Consider the following 21946-nt stretch of genomic DNA (forward strand, 5'->3'; position numbering starts at 1 on the left):
ATATTGATTTCAATTATAACACAGAATACAAGGTGCACAGTTCTCACTTTATATTAATATTTGTTATTACAAATATATGCACTGAAAAAAGGATAAACAAAAGAAATAGTATTTTTCAATTCACTTCATACAAGTGCGGAAGTGCAGTCTCTTTATCGTGAAAGTGTAACTTATAATTGCAGATTTTTTTTTTGGTTACATAACTGCACTTAAAAACAAAACAGTGTAAAACTTTAGAGCCTACAAGTCCACTCAGTCCTACTTAAAAAGAAAAGGAGTACTTGTGGCACCTTAGAGACTAACCAATTTATTTGAGCGTAAGCTTTCGTGAGCGACAGCTCACTTCATCGGATGCATACTGTGGAAAATACGCTGTAGCTCACGAAAGCTAATGTTCAAATAAATTGGTTAGTCTCTAAGGTGCCACAAGTACTCCTTTTCTTTTTGCGAATACAGACTAACACGGCTGTTACTCTGAAACCTGTCAGTCCTACTTCTTATTCTGCCAATCTCTAAGACAAACAAGTTTGTTTACATTGACGGGAGATACTGCTGCCTGCTTCTTATTTACAATGTCACCTGAAAGTGAGAACAGGCATTTGCATGGCACTTTTGTAGTCGATGTTGCAAGGTATTTACATGCCACATATGTCGTTTGCCCCTTCCATGCTTCGGCCACCATTCCAGAGGACATGCTTCCATGTGATGATGCTTGTTAAAAATAACAATGAAATGTGTGACTGTACTCCTTGAGGGGAGAACTGTATGTCTCCTGCTCGGTTTTACCTGCATTCTGCATATATTTCATGTTATAGCAATCTCGGATGATGACCTAGCACATGTTCGTTTTAAGAACACTTTCACAGCAGGTTTGACAAAACGCAAAAAAGGTACCGATGTGAGATTTCTAAAAATAGCTATAGCACTCAACCCAAGGTTTAAGAATCTGAAGTGCATCTAAAATCTGAGAGGGACAAGGTGTGGAGCATGCTTTTAGAAGTCTTAAAAGAGCAACGCTATGATGCGGAATCTACAGAACTCAAACCACCAAAAAAGAAAATCAACCATCACTTGTTACCTCTCTCTCATTAATTTTAACACAGTTACCCACTAGATAACTATTGGGTTTGTATATTAAAGCTATGTTCTTATGATGTCATCTAGTCCAAAGAAAGAAAAGAGATGAGTACCACTTTTTATTGTACTTTCTATCTCTGAGAAATGGTACAGCTATGAGTTTAAAACAGTGATATTTGAAGAAGAAGTTATATGGCTAAACCTACTTTGATTATCAGAAAATAAAATAAGTGTGTATTGTTTTATGTATGCAACAGGCCCAAATTAACAATTTTTGGTCAAAATTGTTTTTTGACGTAAAATTATATTTTCGACTACACTAGTATTTTTCTGAAACGTGTCTGCTTTCTGCAAAACTGCTGAGTTTTCATCAAAAACTCTCTGGACAAACACTGAAAACATTCAGTTTTTGGCAGAAAATGTTTGATTTATCAACACAAAGTCAAAAATTTTCATGGGAGAAAACAATATTTGCTGATCTGCTATAGCAGTGGTTCTCAAAGATGGTCCGCCACTTGTTCAGGGAAAGCCCCTGGCGGGCCGGGCTCGTTTGTTTACCGGCCGCGTCTGCAGGTTCAGCCGATCACGGCTCCCACTGGCTGCGATTTGCCGCTCCAGGCCAATGGGGGCTGCGGGAAGGGCGGCCAGCACATCCCTTGGCCCGCATCACTTTCCACAGGCCCCACTGGCCTGGAGCGGCGAACTTCAGCCAGTGGGAGGCGCGATAGGCCGAACCTGCGGACGCAGCAGGTAAACAAAGCGGCCCGGCCCACCAGAGGCTCTCTCTGAACAAGCGGCAGACCGGCTTTGAAAACCACTGTGCTATACTATATAAAATAGACTTTTAAAAATACTGATACTGTGATAATAAATCTTCAGTCAGAATATAGAAATACCCTCAGTTTTATAAATAATTTTACCGTGGGGAGTATGCTACTATTCCATTAAACCCATTTGTTCTACTGTACCTGGTAATAAGTTCTTCTGCGGCTTGTGAACACAGCTGGATCTGTGCAACTTCTTCTTCCGTAGCCAACTCAACAGCCTGTTGAGGGTACAAGTGAGATCGGAGGACAGGTTTGCAGGAATCATACTTCTGTTTGTCTTCCCAAGACTTTAGGGTATTTTCAAAAGCCTGATGAAAATGGTATGCTACATTAGCTGACAGTACTTGCAGTTTTTTAATTAAGCTTATTAGGCACACAGATTGGTACATCATTTTACATAAATATTACAAATACTCCACAATGTAAATGGTGTTTGAAATTACTTTAAAACTAAAGTACTTTAAAACTAAATTCAAAGAACAACAGTTACTTCTGTGAGTAACCTCTCTCTCCCTGTCCTCTGTAAAATATGCTGTTAGTTAGAGACACATTTACATGAACACATTACTGTAGGCATACTTTGTCAGGACAAGATGTTCTGAACCTTCTGCTGAGCACAGTGGGAATCTAACAGTCATGCAGAGTCCAAACATGAAAACAAGGAAAAAAAAATGCCCTAACAAACTTTCTTTAAACAACAAAACAGCTACCATAACACAAGCCATGATGCAGGGAGAGGACTGAATTTAGCATCCACTCAGGCCAACGGACTGAGGAACTATGGGGAAGTTGAGAGTGTTTACCCCGGGGAGGGCAAACTACGTCCTACGGGCTGGATTCAGCCCGTCAGGGCTTTCAATCCGTCCTGCAGGATTGCTAGCCCTGTGGCGCAGCGGGACTAAGGCAGGCTCCCTGCCTGCCCTAGCCCTGCGTGGCTCCCGGAAGTGGCCGCACCATGTCCCTGCAGCCCCTGGGGGGTGGGGAGGAGGGTGGGAGGTCTCCATGTGCTGCCCTTGCCTGCAGGCACCGCCCCCCGCAGCTCCCATTGGCCGGGAATGGGGAACCGTGGCCAATGGGAGCTTCAGGGTTGGTACCTATAGGCGAGGGCAGCACACAGCAGAGCCGCCTACCCCACCCCACGAGCCACTGCCGGACATGCTGGCCACTTCCAGGAGTGGAGTGGGGCCAGGGCAGACAGGGAGCTTGCCTTAGCCCCACTGCGTGCTTCTGCCACCCCGGAGCCGCTCGAGGTAAACGGTGCTGGGCCAGAGCCTGCACCCTGAAACCTTCCTGCACCCTGCACCCCAACCCCCTGCCTGAGACCCCTCCCACACTCCGCACCCCCTCCTGCACCCAACCCCCTGCCTGAGACCCCTGCTGCACCCCGCACTGCCTCCTACACCTCAAACCCCTTCCCAGTCCTACATTCAGGGCCCTACATACAATTTCCCCACGCAGATGTGGCCCCTGAGCCAGAAAGTTTGCCCACCTCTGGTTTACACCCTTGATTCTAGAGTGCTAGAATAGCGCACATGCCCCCAAGAGGCGAACTGGTTTGAAATAGGTTCTGTTACTATTTGGCAGGGCATGCAATCTTGCTGTGGCAGTCATGAAGGAGGCACGTTGTATACCTTACTACGTACGTAATTGCAACTAAAACTTCCAATTTAAAACTTCAACTCCAACTCCAACTAAAACTTCCATGATAAAGTACAAAGCTAGTGTCTGAAAGAGAAAGTACATTATAGTCACTAATTCTCTTTTATGTTTATACAAAAGTATACATAGTACTACAGGCAAAGACAGATAATCAGAACGTTTCCTCCTGGAAGTTTGAGGATTTCATCTTATCAAAAAAAGATGAGAGTTAAGCTATTTGTGTACAAGAACATATCTGTACCAACCTTTTATTTATTATTTCATAAGCTATTTTCTCTTTTTATAACTGAACCAAGTTGTTATAATAATGGCACTAATGAAGCATCCCATATAAAAGATAAAATGCTTTCTGTAACTTACTCTGTCTCGTGTTAGCATCTGAGCTCTGTTTTTATGCACAATTTTAATAACTCCTGGAGGCTGGATCCATGCCTCTCCGTCTACTTGCACTGGAACCCCTTCATCTCCAAGTATGGTGATCTTTACTGACCGACACTGAAAGAGAGTAAACATGTTATTTCACAGAGTAATATATTAATGAAATTGACAGTCCACCTGCATTAGACTGGTTGTTAGGAGCTGTGGCTTCTATCCAGGTTTGTCTTGAGGGTGAAACACTGTTGTATTTCATTAATCATTTATGATGACTTGTTACCCGTTACAATTAAAACAAAGTCAACATTTTATTAATGTATAATGCAGTAGTTGTCTAGACTACCTCTTTTCTCTGCAGCCTCCCAGCATGCCAGCTATCTTGGTTGCTTTCCAACAAGACACATACCTGAGCTATTCTGTGGTGCTGCAATTTGATGACTCTTGAAACTGCCATCTGCATGCTGCCAAATACCGCAACAACTTCTAAGATTTTGTCATCAAATGATGGTGCTCCAAATATCTGAGAGGAAAAGAAAATATCAATATTAGACTCTAAACTCTTACTGCAATCTACACAGTGCAGGGATTCTGTCTCCTTTTGTGTCTGATGCAATTCCAAACACACGTTAGGTATTTAAATAGTAGAACTAATGTATTTGAAAAATAAAATTCTAGATTCAAGTATATATAAATTATACCATCACTTGAACACAGCAAAGGACTGTCATAACAAGGGTGATTATAATGGCCACAGTATATTATCCATATATAGGGTTGGTGGCAGGTTTAAATGCACAGGTTTTAAATGGCAGGTTTAAATGAAGTGTTAGTCAACTGAAGATTAATGTGGCAAACATTACTACGCTAATCTTCACCTGGTCAATATTTCTGAAGTCCAAGAGTAATTAAGAAGGACATTTATTTACTTTAACAGAGCTCAAAAGTGTTTATCTTTCTTTGTCCAGAATTCTCTTTAGACCATCTTCAAAATCTATACGAGTAAATGAAGTGTCAATGCCACTTCATTTAATGCTGAAGAAGAATCTCATTTTATAGCATAAAATTCACCTGTTTTAATAATGAAAACTTTACTTGAACATTCTGTTTTTGTATCAGAATAATGCCCCAATCCAGCATGTATTTAAGTACGTGTCCGTTGACTTCAATTGGACTAATCACAGAGCATAAAAGTTAAGCACATGAGTAAGCGTTTGCAGGACCAGGACCTAACATTGAAAGCAGATTTTGTAAGTTAGCTTGGCAGTTCCCTAAAATAAAGTCTCTCTCTCTCTAGGATATTATATGACCCTCATCATCAAGAGCATGCAAATGTCTTACACGAAATAGAACAAAAAGATTATTCTTTCCCAGGTGCTTCTCCTTCCTTTTCTATTTCAAGTAACTTTTGATATATCCAGCTTCAGCTTATTTGCCTTTAAGAAAAAAATGAAAGCATTTCTTTCATCCCTGAAATTATTCTTTAAAAAGCAGAGATGAAATGATTATGCTGTTTCAAAGCATGGAACAATTATCTATGATGGTTTAACTTTTCTTCTCTATGATTCAGACCAGCCTACCACTTTTTAAAAGAAAAATTCAGATATTAAATACGATGAATTAACTGAAGAAACAATCTTTTGGAGATACTGAATAATTTAATGTGATACTTTGTTTATGTTTTTTAACACTTACTAATTTGGTGAATTTTTTGGATTCCTCTTTAACTGGATGAGTCTGTCTTGTTTCTGTTTTTTCCCTTTTAAATTTAAATTGATAGGTGGTGACTAGATAAATTGTCCATTGCTTATCCAACTGAAGATCAGTGCGAACTTGTACAAAAGTTCCAAACTGGATCATAGAATGACAGGGTTGGAAGGGACCTCAGGAGGTCATCTAGTCCAATCCCCTGCTCAAAGCAGGACCAATCCTCAACTAAATCATCCCAGCCAGGCTTTGTCAAGCCTGACTTTAGAAACCTCTAAGGAAGGAGATTCCACCACCTCCCTAGGTAACCCATTCCAGTGTTTCACCACCCTCCTAGTGAAAAAGTTTTTCCTAATATCCAACCTAAAACTCCCCCACTGCAACTTGAGACCACTACTTCTCGTTCTATCATCTGCTACCACTGAGAACAGTCTATATCCATCATCTTTGGAACCCCCTTTTAGGTAGTTGAAAGCAGCTGTCAAATCCAGGATACAGGCTGCTAGGTGTTTCCGGCTTGTCTTGTGAGATTTGTAGGCATTGTATTGGTTGTTTATGTTGTTTTACTCCATACGTTCTTTTTGTTGATGAAAAGCTGATAGGGCCAAAAGTACAGTTTGTTAAAACCTCTACAGCGCAGTTAATCTAATGATCTGCCAGAAATGTACCAAGGCATGATGTCTCATTAATAATTATTGACTCACTGAGTCATGCAAAGAGAGATGTTCCCTTCTTTACTTACATAATGGCAAATACCCATGAAAATGTTGGGTATTCAATTCTGTGCTTGCATGCCTTTTTAGTCTCCTTCTTAGCATAAGCACAACATGCCTCAGGTAGCACATGACCAGAACTCATCACTGAATGTGGTCTGCTGGTTGGATCATTAGGTTCCCAAGCTTGGGCCTGGTACTGAAGGGGAGTGTGACATAAACACTGATCTAAGCCCCAGGCCTTCTTAGTGACATTCCACAAAATGGCATCCTCCATGCAGTGTCACCTGACTTTTTGGACCATATTTGAATTCTGAGGCATTCAATGCCTGCATAGTGTAACACAGATGGCATGCCCCTGCATTTAGAAGGTTTAAACTTTGCTTGTAACCAGTGGATCTGAAATTACTCCAGGATACCACTTTTCCATCCTCCCAGGGACTGGATTACAGCCTACTCACAAGTTGGGATGAATTCCATTCCCCTTGCTTGCTTACAAAAGCCCATTTAGCTTGTGTTTTATCTTTAGTGCAGGGATGGGTGTTGTTATATTCTGGTTTCTCTGCATGTATAATTTACTTGCATAGAATTTCTGTGCATGCTTTTTTTCAACAACAAAAAAGAAATAACAGTCTTCTAAGAAATCAAATTCAAAGATTAGCATATCCCCTTTTTCCCCCTGGGTTCTATTTCTAATCTCCCTGTTCTTTCCAAACTAACAAACTCCCTGGGATAACTCCGCATATACAAAATTCAGTAAGAGTGTTGTGGCAAACCCCGCCAGGCTCACTGAGCAATATTTTAGGAATAGACATTGCTGTCAAGATGATGACTTTCTTCTGTCCAGATAAGCAGAACCAGCAACCTCTCAAAGACTACAACTAGTATTGCTCTGTTGATCAGTCACCTGAGACAGCACGAAGAGCAGTGAGTTGTGCACCTAACCTCCCACAGAATAAATGTCACCTTTTTGACGTTTGATTATGAGTAGCAAAAATATTGCTCCCAAACATACATGTGTGTTGCATACAAATATGATTGCTAGAACAGTTTCCTCTCTTTCTCGACCCTCTGGGGATAAAAGCAGAAATTCCCGAACGTAACCTAGATGAATGTTAGGGAAACTTCCATGCTGCAAATGTGAATATGGAGGCCACCAAAATGCTTGATATCTTCACTCAAATGCAGCTTGAGCTGACTGCCATGCTCAAAAGACATGTAGTATGAATAGGAAAAAGACTCCAAAGAATATGAAATAATGTTTTTGATGAAGAAGGGTGGGGGAAAAGGGTGTGGGATTGTGAACAGTAAGAAAGTTAAGCACTTCAGGGAAAATGTAAGGGATAGTCTATGTTAAAACACAATCTTACTAATAAATCTAATTTTACATGATAATTAAATGTACAAAACCATGTCAAAGCAATGCTGTGATTCAGACTTCACACACACTAAATCAGGAAATTAAAAATTATGGTAATCCCACAGCAATCATACTAGATCTTTTGTGCATAAAGTACACTTCAACAGTAAGAATCCCATCTGGCATACCCTCAAAGCAGTGAAACAGTAGCGTATGTAGTGAAGTGTCTGTGCAGTATAAGGTCTGTCAAGAAAAAAAAAGGACCATTTTGGATCAGTCCATAAGCTTACTGGCAACAATATATACAAGATATAGACACAGAAAAAGGTAATTAAAGGATTCTACAATTTTTAATCCTCTCCTTAGTTAATTTATTCTCAGTCCCCATTTTAAGATTCACCAATCCACCTACAGCTTTTTAAAGAATAGGAGTAAAATGAAGATATAAGCTGTGGCAATGATGCAGCTGGCCAGCTTCCTTTTCTGTTGGATATAGCACACAAAGTGCGTGCACTGGGAAACCTTGATTATAGCAGATCATAAACTAGTACATAAAAGAGGAGAGGAATTGCTATCATTCATCATTGTTTGAAAACGAGTCATGGCTAAAAATTTCATCTTTATAGCCATATATTCTTTGAGTATTGAGCCCTATTTGGAAATTTTGGTGACTTTAAGGGGAAAGGAAAGGAAAGAAAAAATAAATGAAAATCAAAGTGACATATTTTCAGTAAAAATGGAAAAACTTAATGCAAGAGCGCACATATTTCTAAACTGAAATCACCTTACAGAACAACAGCTTCCTGATAGTTATCCAAACTATATACCAGTACTATTACAATTAAATGAGAACAACAATAGTACAAAGTGCTTTTTGTAAATTTTGCTTCAAAGGGTTACTTTTCTTTAATGTTACTTACATCGTCCTCTTTGGTTCCACCCCAGAAATTAGTCCCACCAGCATAGCTTGGAATGTTTAGCACAGCTATGCCTTGAAGACTGGGGAGGGGGATGTATTGTCCATCACACTGTAATGCATAAAAACCTATGTGAGAATGTAAAACAAATGACCTGATAAAGTAATCAACCATTTCTAATTCACAAAGCATTTCAACAGAGCCAGCAATGGAAGCTAAAGTCAATATTGCATTAGTAGCTCTATATGAGTCTATTTTCCCTAGGCTGGGAAGTAGCTCTACATAAATCTATTCTTCACACACTAATCAATATTTTTCTTCTTACACTACAAAATATTTGAGCTACAAATATCTGCAACAGCGTCAAAAGGTAACTCTCTCTGTCCCTTCATAGAAATTTGCTCAAGTTCCCAGCAGTAACTTCCTGCATTTATATGTCAATCTCTAACTACTAGGAATTTGGAGGTTTTTTGCATCTTCTCCTGAAGCATATGGAGCTGGCTGCTGCCAATGACAGGATACTGGGCTAGCAGGACTGATCTTGGTGCATATGGTCCAGCATGTCTACTCTCTTCTAACCAGAAATACTACCAACAGCAGATAGCATCTTTTAGTTGCAATTTAGATCTCATCACTGGAAAAATAACTATACTACTGCAGCGCAAAGAGGTCAAATGAGCATACAAAATATTATAAGCATAAATATAAAATGAAAAATTATTAAATTAATGTTTAAACAATGTATAAAATGTTAATAAAATGTAAAAAGCTATGTAAGAATATATAAAAAGAGAAATACTACTTTCTTAAATAAACTAATACAGTGTAGCATTCCATTTGTCAACCACATAATGACAGAAGCCATTGCAGCATATCTACTTGTTAACTCTGGGATAAAATCTAGAAAAAAATTGCTATGAAAAATGAGAAAAAGTACTTATTGTGAGATTTCACTTTAAACATGAGATTTCATTGGATGCTGCCACCTTCCCCTCTCATTATTTCAAAAAAGGCATAATTAACCCACTGGATAATTAGAATCTCACCCTGCAGAGGTATTCATAGTATTGCTAAACTATTATTATTAGGATCTAGCATCCAAAGCATGCTAGATCCTTTCCTAAATATGCAAGAAGACTGTTTCCTACTCTGAAATACTTAGGATATAATCAGACAAACAGTGAAAGATGGAGGGAAAGGATTTAACGAACAAGCACAATGAGAAAGGTGGAGTTAACCAAAAGTCCAATTAGTGCTTATATGCTTGGCTTCACTTCTGTATTTGCCTCAGTGCCCTGAACTGTTCATGCCCATTTGCTATCCCAAGATGAAAAGACTTCTTTCACCATTTCCCCTGTACTCTGCATTGTCTACTTCTGACAATTTACAGAAAAACAGCCAGTCAGAAGATACTCATGAAATTCCAAACATGGAAAGAGTCTCTGGAGTAGTCCCTCTTTCTACATCCCCTATCACCTAAAATACTTAAACAACTCTGGCTGCTGCTGAAAAGTAACCCTGGAGTCAGTGAGAGAACAGTTTTGGAAATACAACATATTGAACCCACTTCTGAAAAAGTGGCTCAAAATGTATTAGAAATATGCTTAGTAGCACCTGTGATCTCTGGTTTCATATTATTCCACCTTAGCAGCAATATAAAAACTTAAAATATAACAATATCCAAAGTATGGCATGAAATTAATAGATGTGACTGCCACCTGTGAGTTATAGTATATGATTAGTTCTATCTTTTGAAAATGACTAATTTTATTTCACTCTTCAATGCTGTGTATTTTATTACTGCACATAACACAGATCATTTTGTAAGACAATACTAAATATGAAGCTTCCACTGACTTTTTTACTTCCAAAAATATTAAGAAATAATTATGAAAAGGTCAGATTTGAATGCTAAAATATATTTTATTCAAAAGAAATGTTACATTTGCAGGTTCTTAAATTAGAAATCCACCTGGAGCATACATAATGTTCTTTCCTATCATCATCTCACTAACTACAGCACAATTTCTAGATAATTGCTGAATCCTTCGATAATGGAAACTTTCTTCTATAAGACTAAACCTTCTAAAGTGCACTCAAGAGAAAGAGTTATAATAAATTAAAATTACGCCCTCAGGTTAACAGGTATCTTCATATAAATAAAACGAACTTCCAGATAAAATATTTAACACAAAGAAAAAGACAATGCATGTTCTTTCCTTCCCCATCACGCTTTGGAAGAAAACTTACATAACAATTTCCCAGACTTATATCACGGCTAATCTCTTGCTACATATCTGAACTTGTTAAGCATTAATGTTTTCAAGTTCCCAGTATTTTGAAAAAGGCTTAAATTTGGTTTTAGAACTAGAGTAGGAACTAGCCAGATTGAATTGATTTATACATGTATCTGTGTTGTGGCAAGACACAATATCTTGCAACTTCTACACAGCTCCCTCAATATTGGAATTAGGAAAGTCTCTCTAAATGCCCCAGTTCTTTATGTACTAAATTCTTTATGTACTACATTCATCTGTCATTTATCATGAAGTCATTTTTAATTATTCTTAAGCCTTCTTTTCCAAGATGTTTATTATGTACTTTGTATAGACATTTAGTCAGTTTCCATACAGGTTAAACCAACGTGATAGGATTAATGATCTTTTTTTCCATAACGTATATATGTTTTTATTGTTGTTCTTGAGATCTATTCTCCATTCAATGTGTCCCCAAAACCTCTTATTGGTGTCAGTGGGAGTTGCATATTGAGAAAACAGATCACTTAGAGTCTACTGTCTCTTTAATTATACAAAAAAATAATAGGAGTGACAATGATAAAAGTTATTCAGAAACATTGGACGCCATACTTTTGCAGATTTCAGAATACTTATTGTGTGTCCAAGGATTCACATTGTGATGAACTTCTCATCCACGGCATTTCACAGACTACATTTATGAGGGACAGATTTTTCATAGTTTCACCTAACTTAGGTAAAAAACAAGTGAGATATTTCAAGATAATCCCCATGTTCTGCACTGTAAATTTTAATGGCAAAAACTCATTGAATCTGTAAATAAAATAAATATTACCTCAAGCTGAACTTTTTGTTCTAAGTTCTTATAGGTCCTTTGCAGTAATTCTTTGGTACCAAGCACCCCATACCACATCATGTTCTTTGTCCGGCTTCTGGAAATAAGTAAATAAAAATTCATATACTGAAGCATGCAATTTGTTATGTACCAAAGCTGTGGAAAGAGGCAAAAGTTAAGGATATAAAATAAAGCAAACAGAATAACAACATTAAAAAAATTAAACTTCTCTGCTTTATCACTAAGAACTCCATTACCGGCACTTTTCAGGGTGTTCCTCTCGCTTGTTATTAAATTCTAATGAAATTTTTGCATCTAATCCAATTCCAAAGTAGTTGTTCATGACACATTTTTCTGAATATCCTTCCCTGTGAAAAGAATACATATACGTAATTATCCAGTTATGAAGTTATCTGAACAATTACTTTAGAGCTTTGAGCTAGATTGTGGCTGGCCCTAGCACAGGACCATGACCGAGGCAGGGTGCAAAACATTTGATTGATTGATCTTAGATACTGATATGGCCCCATCACTCAGTATATGAACACCTCACAAACTTTAATGTATTTAAACTCTCAACACCCCTGGAAGACAGGGAAGTGCTATTATCCCTATTTTACAGATGGCAAACTGAGGCACACAGGAAGTCGGTGATGGAGCAGGAAATTGAGCCCAGATCTCCCAAGTCCTAGGCTGGTGCCATAACCACTGGACCATCCTTCTGCTCTATAGCAGTCACAGGGACCATGGAGTGTAAGTCACCTCAAAAGGGTCAGAGAAGAGACAGGGCTTTACCTCCCCAACCCTACCTAGAGGAGCTTGCCCACGATGGAGGAAGTTGCATGCTCCTAAGGTGAAGAGAGAACATGCTTCATGTGTGTATCAAGGAGCTCCACTGGCCACAACGCCTTCCAGTGATCCTGCTGTAGCAATGCGACTCTGCATTGCTTTTAACTCAGGGCCTCTGCCTAAAATACACCATCTGGCTCTTTGAATTTATTGAGCATTATTATCTATAAAAATTGTGCTTTAAGGCTTGCGTTATTCATTCTAGTAATTACAAAGTACAATTTCCTAAAGAAATGATTAAGGAAAAAAGACTGAACCTCAACACAGTCAATTTGAGAAAACAAGGAGATTTTCTTACAGTGAATCTGGATCAGGGTCAATAAATGGGGTAGCACCAAATGGATCAATGTTTGCTAGTAACATTTTGCTGATAATAGAACTCCCCGCAATTGAGGCAGCTAATCCAGCTCTTAAACCTGAAGGAGAAAACACAGAAACAAAACAATATTAAAAAACAGAGTCACAGCAATATTTTTTTAATGTAACTCATGTAATCCTGAGAGATAGTATTGTCTATAGCCAAGCACAGGATGGACAGGAAGTGCGCTTTCTCAGACAGCTCTGCTACTGCACCTCAGTTCTACCTACATTACCTCGTTCTTCCAGACTTGGCCTCTCTTGAGCAGAAAGCCAACTGAGTTGAATTCTGTGGTGGTTCACTGTCCAGCACTGGAGAAAAACGTCACGATTTCAATCCAAGACTCCGGAGGTGACAGGTTGCACAGTAATTAACTGGCTCACCTAATGCCACTGAAGGTTACCATATTTTTCATCTCTTAGTCCAGTCACCCAGTCTCCAAACTATTTCATTACTTCGGGTTGGTTTTGGGAGGAGTTGGGGATGGGGAGGCGCGCAGGCTTCCAGAGCAGGATCATTGTTCATGCAGCCTGTCATCACATTTAGAATCTTTGAGAAATGCTTAACTCCTTAATTCGGCTTGATAAATGTATGTTCAATAGGGAGTTCTTCCCTTGCCACCCTTTTACACAAGAGAACTTCCCTGCAAAATGTGTAAAGCCAGCACTTTGATCTCTTAGACAGGGAGGAAGGGGTTGAAGTCAAGTGAGAGAAGGACAAAGAGACAGAACAAACAAGTATGGGTGGAAAATGAGGGCAAGGGGAATAGAGAACAGAAAGACAGTGCTGGAAAGAAGAGGAATGGGGAGGAAAGAGAGAGAGAGACAGACAGATGTAAAAACAGAAATACAAGTTAAATGAAAATAAATAAGGAAGACAGAGCCTGATTAGTTTTGCCTACTGGAAAGTTGGCAACCCTGCCATGCCCATTTTGGCTAATATCAAAGTAACATGCACAGCTGTGTTTAATTAATGCAGATAGAAATTTGCTTTCAAAAGCTTTTAGTTAAAGTGATCTACAAACAATACATGCTTAGTTTCAACCTATGTTGTTAATATTGATAATGAAAGTTCATTAAGCCAGTGTTTTAGCAATGCTTTCTGGTATACATTTTTAATTTGGGATGTGTACAGATTTCCTAACTGCTATTGTTGCAAAGTACCTTTTTACAGTTTAATTTATGATATTTTTACTGACAGGTATGTCCCCTTGCATTTAATTCAGTCAAAAGATCATTTCTTACCGAACTCTGGCCCTTAGTCTCTTAGTAGGCTAGCATAGCCTTCATCCACTAGGGGATCAAGGTTCCTTTGACTCCACTAATCAGTCAGTAATGGACAATGAACACAGCCCTCCCATTTCTGCTCCTCATTCCCAAACCAAGTGCAATGCTTTTGCAATATATCTGGTGCTCAGGACAGTGACCAGAAGCATTTTCAATTAACATACTTTCTCAATTGTACCACACAAAGAGGTTATGTGTATAAATTGACTCATTTTTGTAAAGTCTTTGACATCTCTGGGTGGAAGACACTATGTAAGTGCAATGTATTATTATTTAACAACTAATTGTGGCATATAGCATGATACTGAAAGGACTAATAGAGTTCAGAATTATCATTACCTGGGCAGATTATCCTGGTGTTAAGTACAGGGAGGTTTTCTTTGCTGGCTGCCACAGCTGGGGCAGAGAAAGAGCCAGTATGAGAGGGGATGCCCCGACTTGTATGTCGATCTGGAGATTTTGGTGCAGTTTTAACTATGCCAAAAAAAGAAGAAGAAGAAATAACAAAGTTAGAACAAAATATACACTCACACACGAATTGTAGATACAATTGCATATGTTCTTATCTAAGGTTCAGAGCCTCAACATATTGTATAAGCATGAACTATTAATCTAACCCAAGGGTTCTCAGACTTTTGCACTGGTAACCCTTTTCACATTGCAAGCCTCTGAGCGCGACCCCCCCTTATACATTAAAAACAATTTTTTATATATTTAAGGTTTCAGAGTAACAGCCGTGTACGTCCGTATTCGCAAAAAGAAAAGGAGTACTTGTGGCACCTTAGAGACTAACCAATTTATTTGAGCATAAGCTTTCGTGAGCTACAGCTCACTTCATCGGATGCATACTGTGGAAACTGCAGAAGACATTATATACACAGAGACCATGAAACAATACCTCCTCCCACCCCACTCTCCTGCTGGTAATAGCTTATCTAAAGTGATCACTCTCCTTACAATGTGTATGATAATCAAAGTTTGTGTGTGGGGGGGCGGAGGGTGAGAAAACCTGGATTTGTGCTGGAAATGGCCCAACTTGATTATCATACACATTATAAGGAGAGTGATCACTTTAGATAAGCTATTACCAGCAGGAGAGTGGGGTGGGAGGAGGTATTGTTTCATGGTCTCTGTGTATATAATATCTTCTGCAGCTTCCACAGTATGCATCCGATGAAGTGAGCTGTAGCTCACGAAAGCTTATGCTCAAATAAATTGGTTAGTCTCTAAGGTGCCACAAGTACTCCTTTTCTTTATATATTTAACACCATTATAAACGCTGAAGGCAAAGCGGGGTTTGGGGTGGAGGCTGACAGCTCGCGACCCCCCGCATGTAATAACCTCATGACCCCCCTGAGGGGTCCCAACCTCCAGTTTGAGAACCCCTGATCTAACCTATTAACTCTCTTTGAGATCTCTGGAGAACCGGCAAATATCTGTATTGTTTTGTATGAATATTGTGTGTCCCTCTGTGTGTTTGCTTGTGATGGGTTACTTGCTATGGAGTTAGATCAAAAGGAGTTGTTAAAGAAACCAAGCAGGAAAGATGAAATAATGCCCTAGATAAGAAGCACCCCAGGAAATGTTCAAACACAATAACCAGGAATATAGCTGTGAAGATGTAGCTGTTTTGCCAAGGCTGAGAATCTAGAGATCAAAAGACACACATCTGTTAAAAGATCTGCCCTGCAGAAAGGGAGTGGGGAGAAAAGGTTGTCAGCTGCTACAGACTGACAGAGTCTGGGTCTGTTGAAAGCACAATGTAACTTGGTCCCCAAGAGACTGCAGGACACCACAGCTAAGTCATGTCTACTGAGGGGCTGAGAAGGAATGCCAAGCGTAGTTAAGACAGTCAGCATATAGATGTGTTATTTTAAATCCGCTTCTTGGAGTGCTGTGCACCTTTGGCAAATAAATCACAACTTGTTTTAAAGAAACTGCTTCTGTGTCACTGCATATTATTACTGTCCACAGGCTGCCGAAGGGAAACTCTGATAGGTGCCATGCCGATGGAGCCTGCTAGATATCCAAACTGGCAATCAGGGGGGTGATTGGATCATGGATATCCACCCCAAAGAGAAGTGGAGGCACAATCATGCCTTGCAAGGGTGCGTGGAACTGGAAAAGGATCTCAAAAGGGTCAGCCTAAGCACGGACTATAACCAGAAATATCCCCATTTATTTGTTTATTTATTTTATTTATTTTACTCATGGAGAAACTCAGATGCAGGAAGTTCAAGTGATTAGCCCAAATGAAAATCCTCAGAGATACATAGAAGAAGACCTCTGGACTTCCCAACTTCCACTTCAATTCATTAGGGAAAACACTAATTTAATATTACCTTAAATACTGCACTTCATTTCTGATAAATGTAATAGGATGTCCCATTGAAAAAAAATGCAGAATTAAGAAGGAAAAAAAGGCAAAATTAATTCTAAGTTTAAAAGATTTGCTGTAATATGAATTATGTATAAGGCCACTAACCCACATCCAAAGTTCTTGGAGTGCTATATAATAATTTCATAATAAATTATAAACAAATCTAATAAAAACTGCCCTAATAAAACTAAAGAAAAATGGAGGAGAAAGGGAAACATTCTAATAGTTGGGGTAACAAGTAATCTATAATTAGGGGTAAGAGTACTTCCCATTTTTTAAAAACTGGGAATAAATGCAAGTCTTTACTTGGTGTTTAAAGGAAGGGAGTGGAGGAGCTGTGGCAAACGGAAAGAGGAAACACCATAGAACCGACTACAGTTCGAGACAGATTATCTGTCAACATGAGGCCCTGGTTCAGGAAAGAATTTAAGCAAAAATACATAAGTATGTGTTTATGTCCATTAACTTCAATGGGACAGAAGCGTGTGCTTAAAAGTTAAAGTGCTTTCCTGAACTGGGACCTAGCACATGATCATTACATCAGCTCTAGGTGCAGACTCAAAGGGGAGATCAAACTTAGCTGGGCTTACAGTCAAAAATATGGTCCTGCTCTGACAAGCAACTCAATAAAATGGCTTTGTAGGGGGTCTATATTTATTGTCTCTACATGACATCTAGGTCAAACATGATCCACTTACAAGTAAAAGAGATGGGGGAAGGTGTTTTCTAATGACTAGCTTTGCAAAGTCAGCATGGGATCTGAAAGCTAAGCTCATCAGCAGCGTAACCACACTGTCTTCAGACTATACTTTCAGTGACACTTGTGCAACCTCTTAACGTCAATGGAATTACATAGGTCTGACTGATTAGCCAGGTAGCTGGACTTCAGTAAACAATTTTGTTAATGATGCACAAACTGGAAACAGAATCCAGCTCAGACTCTCTCAGCTGTGTTGTGTCTGCAGGAGCAACAGCAGTAAAAATGTATTATTGTCGCTAAAGTGAGCAGATATACTCACTATGCCACAGAGAAGGGATAAAGATAAGTAAAGAGATACCATTTTAGATAGTCATTTTCAGAGTAGAAATTCACATTAAAGGCTCTAACAGTGACAGTTTAAAATTCATCCACAATGTTACAGGCAGTCAGTGTATAAATAAAGAACGCAGGATGGGAGTATTACACAGTGACGGCTTCTTAAATCACTAAGGAAACACGCTGCAGCATTCTGTACTAGTAAGCTATGACAAAAGCCCACTGCTGGAAATCATACCAGGAGGGAATTATAATAATGGAGCCCCACAGCCGCCAGAGCATGTTGCTTTTGTAATGTCATAAAAAACGGTTACTTACCTTCTTGTAACTGTTGTTCTTTGAGAGGTGTTGTTCACGTCCATTCCACAATAGGTGCGCGTACGCCACGTGCACAAGCGTCGGAAACTTTTTCCCTTAGCAGCTCCCGTCGGGGCCCCCCCGAGTGGCGCCACTGTGCCATGCATATATATACTGCTGCCGCCCGACCCCCTCCGGTTCCTTCTTGCCGGTGACTCTGACAGAGGGGTAGGAGGGTGGGTGGTGGAATGGACAACTCATCTCGAAGAACAACAGTTACGAGAAGGTAAGTAACCGTTTTTTCTTCTTCGAGTGCTTCTTCATGTCCATTCCACATTAGGTGAATCACAAGCTTACCTCTGGAGGAGGGTAGGAGTTACGGAACTGCTAGGAGGACCGCTCTGCCAACCGCTGCATCCTCTCTGGCCTGCTGGTTGACCGCGTAGTGGGTCGTGAAGGTGTGCACCGAGGACCAGGTGGCTGCTCTGCAGATCTCCTGGATCAGGACCTGAGCCAGGAAACCGTGGAAGTCGCTTGCGCCCTGTTCGAGTGGGCTGTGACCATCGGAGCTGGAACACCTGCGAGCTCATAGCATGCCCGGATGCAGCTTGTTATCCAAGACAAGATCTGCTGCGCCGACACTGAGAGGCCTTTCATCCTCTCACGCCACAAACAGCTGCGCAGATTTACGAAAGGGTTTGGTGCGCTCCAAATAGAATGCTAGCGCTCAACGGATATCCAGGGTGTGTAAGCTGCGGTGACTCAGGTCCGTATGGGGTTTTGGAAAAAACACCTGCAGACAAATGTCCTGGCACAAATGGAATTGCGAGTCCACCTTAGGGAGGAACTTGGGGTGCGGTCGGAGCTGCACCTTACCCTTGTGAAACACTGTATGTGGTGGCTCAGAGATGAAAGCCCTCAGCTCGGACACCCTTCTGGCTGAGGTAATGGCAACCAGAAATGCTATCTTCCAGGAAAGGTGGAGAAGGGAGCAGGTAGCAAGGGGCTCAAACGGGGGTCCCATGAGTTTAGAGAGGACCAAGTTAAGGTTCCAAGGAGGGACTGGGGGGCGTGAGTATGGAAACATCCTCTCCAATCTTTTAAGGAACGGTCCCACCATTGGGTGGGAAAACACCAAGCCCCCGAAAACCCCGGACGGAAGGAGAAGATAGCCGCCAGGTGCACTCTAAGTGAGGACGGGGCCAGCCCCTGCTGCTTGAGGTGCAGGAGGTACTCGAGAATGGCTTGCACCGGGGCCTGGCACGGCTGCACCTGTTGGGGCTCACACCAACAGGATAACCTTTTCCACTTGGCCATATAGGTAACCCTGGTAAAGGGTTCCTTACTGCCAAGCAGAATCTGCTGCACAGGAAGGGAGCACTGGCTCTCCAAGGCATTTAGCCACAGAGCTTCCATGCCGTCAGGTGTAGTGATTGCAGCTCGGGGTGGAGAAGCCGCCCACGGTCCTGCGTGATGAGGTCCCGGTGTAGGTGCAGGACTACAGGGGCCTCCACCGACAGCTCTAGGAGCGTTGTGTACCAGTGCTGGCGGGGCCACGCCGAGGCGATGAGGACCACTGCAGCCCTGTCCCTGCATACCTTGAGCAGGACCTTGTGTACCTACCAAGGAGAGCTGGGGAAACGCATACATCAAGCCCCTTCCCCACGGGATCACAAATGCATCTGCAACTGAGCCCGGGCTGTGGCCCTGGAACGAGCAGAACCGTGGGCACTGGGCATTGGCCCTGGTGGCAAACAGGTCTACCCGGGGAAACCCCCACCTGCGGAAGAGCGAAAGCACGACGTCCGCTCTGAACGTGCACTTGTGCATGTGATACAACCTGCTGAAGTAGTCCGCCAGTTCGTTTCGCACCCCCGGGAGATAGGACGCCTGAAGGAGAATGGCGAGGGCTATACAAAAGTCCCAGAGGAGGAGAGCCTCATGACAGAGCAGCGAGGAATGGGCCCCGCCCTGCTTGTTTATATAAAATATGGCAGTAGTGATGTCTGTTAGAACTGTCACGCTGTGACCATTCAGAGTGGCGTGAAAGGTCTGGCAGGCGAGACGAACTGCCCTGAGCTCCTTCACATTGATATGGAGCGACCGCTCTGCCCCGTTCCACAAGCCCTGAGTCCTGAGGTCCCCCAGATGAGCCCCCGATCCATGGTCTGATGCGTCTGTCACCAGCATCAGGTCCAGCTGTGGGGCGGCAAAGGGGATGCCTTTGCAAACCACAGGATGGGACTGCCACCACAGCAGGGAGTCCAGCAAGTCCCTTGGGGCTGTCACTATCAAGTCCAGGGGGTCCCTGCCTGGGCGGTATATCCGAGCGAGCCATGCCTGCAGAGTCCTGAGTCTCAGTCTGGCATGCCTGACCATGTGCATGCATGCTGCCATGTGGCCCAGCAGCCGCAGGCAGCACCTGGCCGTTGTCGTTGGAAACTGGCGCAGGAAGGCCACCGCTTGCTGGATAGCTCGGAAGCGGGATACTGGAAAGGCTTGCCCTGGCCTGCACCACGTCCAGGACCGCCCCTGTGAATTCCACTCTCTGCGTGGGCACGAGAGTGGACTTGGGGACATTGATCAGGAGCCCCAGCTCGTGGAACAATCTCAGGGCCACCTCCACGTGGCCCCGCACTTCTGCTTCGGATCAACGCTCCAGGAGCCAATCGTCGAGGTACGGGTACACCCAGATTCTCTGCCTCCGTAAGAAGGCTGCCACCACCGCCATGCACTTCGTGAACACCCGTGGGGCCACAGCTACACCGAACAGGAGAATCGCAAACTGGTAATGCTGTTGGCCCACGGTGAAGCGCAGGAACCGCTGATGAGCTGGGTAGATGGCGACAAGAAAGTACGCGTCCTTCACGTCGAGGGCAGCATACCAGCCTCCCGGATCCAGGGAAGGGATGATGGTGCCCAGAGACACCATGCGGAACCGGGCCTTGACCAGGAACTTGTTGAGCTTTCGCAGGTCTAAAATGGGACGAAGGCCCCCTTTGGCCTTGGGGATGAGGAAGTACCTGGAGTAGAATCTTTCCCCCTTAGGCCATGCGGCACCATCTCTACCGCCCCCACCTGTAGCAGCGAGTGAACCTCCTTCTCTAGGAGATGCTCATGAGAGGGGTCCCTGAAGAGGGACGGGGCAGGGGGGTGGGAGGGAGGGAAGAGAATTGCAGCGAGTACCCATTCCGTACCATGCGTAAGACCCAACGGTCCGACGTAATGCTGGACCACGCTCGCGAGAAATGGGACAGGCGGTTCAGGAAACAAGGGGATGGATCCGGTGACTGGTCTGGTACGCTGTCCTCGAGCGCACCTTCAAAAGCCTGGCTTAGTGCCCAGCTGGGATTTGTGCTGATCTTAGTTCTGGCCCTGCACATTATTATTGTTATTATTGCGCCGTCGCCTGTTATCCCTGCTTTGCCTACCGTAAGGCTCATGCCTATGACGAGGCTGGTCCTGATGCTGAGGGGAAGGCTGCAGCTTAAAGGGCTTCCTCTGCATCACTGGGGTGTGCATACCCAGCAACTTAAGCGTAGTCCTTGAGGCTATGCATCCTTGCATCTGTCTGGTCCAAAAAAAGCCTGGACCCTTCAAAGGGGAGGTTCTGAAGTGTACTCTGGACCTCAGGTGGCAGGCGTGACTCCTGCAGCCACGCCGAGCACCTCATGACCACCCCCGACAAGATTGTTCTGGCCACCGTGTCTGCTGAATCCAGAGCGGCCTGGAGAGAGGTCTTAGCCACTGCCTTGCCCTCATCCACCAGGGCCGTAAACTCCTGTTGGGAGCCTTGTGGGAGGTTGTCCTTAAAACTTCCCCACCGCTGCCCAGGAGTTAAAATTATGCCTGTTGAGAATGGCCTGCTGGTTAGCAATCCTCATCTGAAGGCCCCCCGACAAGTACACCTTTCTGCCAAAAAGGTCCGGGCGTTTCTCCTCCTTGGCCTTAGGTGCCGGGGCTTGTTGACCATGGCGCTCCCTTTCGTTCACCGCCAAGACCACCAGTGAGCACGGAC

General features: G+C 42.4%; 1 protein-coding gene across 1 annotated transcript in view; it reads right to left on the reverse strand.

The window, feature by feature from the left end:
- Positions 1-21946, reverse strand: part of DGKH (diacylglycerol kinase eta) — a 263268-nt gene that overhangs the window by 23666 nt on the left and 217656 nt on the right. The window contains exons 18-25 of the mRNA XM_078853169.1: positions 14555-14689; positions 12870-12987; positions 11980-12090; positions 11723-11819; positions 8636-8743; positions 4345-4458; positions 3924-4058; positions 2046-2212 (exon numbers count right to left, since the gene is read on the reverse strand). Coding sequence (XP_078709295.1) covers positions 2046-2212; positions 3924-4058; positions 4345-4458; positions 8636-8743; positions 11723-11819; positions 11980-12090; positions 12870-12987; positions 14555-14689 — 985 coding nt within the window. The remainder of the gene's footprint in view (positions 1-2045; positions 2213-3923; positions 4059-4344; positions 4459-8635; positions 8744-11722; positions 11820-11979; positions 12091-12869; positions 12988-14554; positions 14690-21946) is intronic.

Source organism: Lepidochelys kempii, chromosome 1 (genome assembly GCF_965140285.1).
Source record: "Lepidochelys kempii isolate rLepKem1 chromosome 1, rLepKem1.hap1, whole genome shotgun sequence".
Lineage (NCBI taxonomy): Eukaryota > Metazoa > Chordata > Testudines > Cheloniidae > Lepidochelys > Lepidochelys kempii.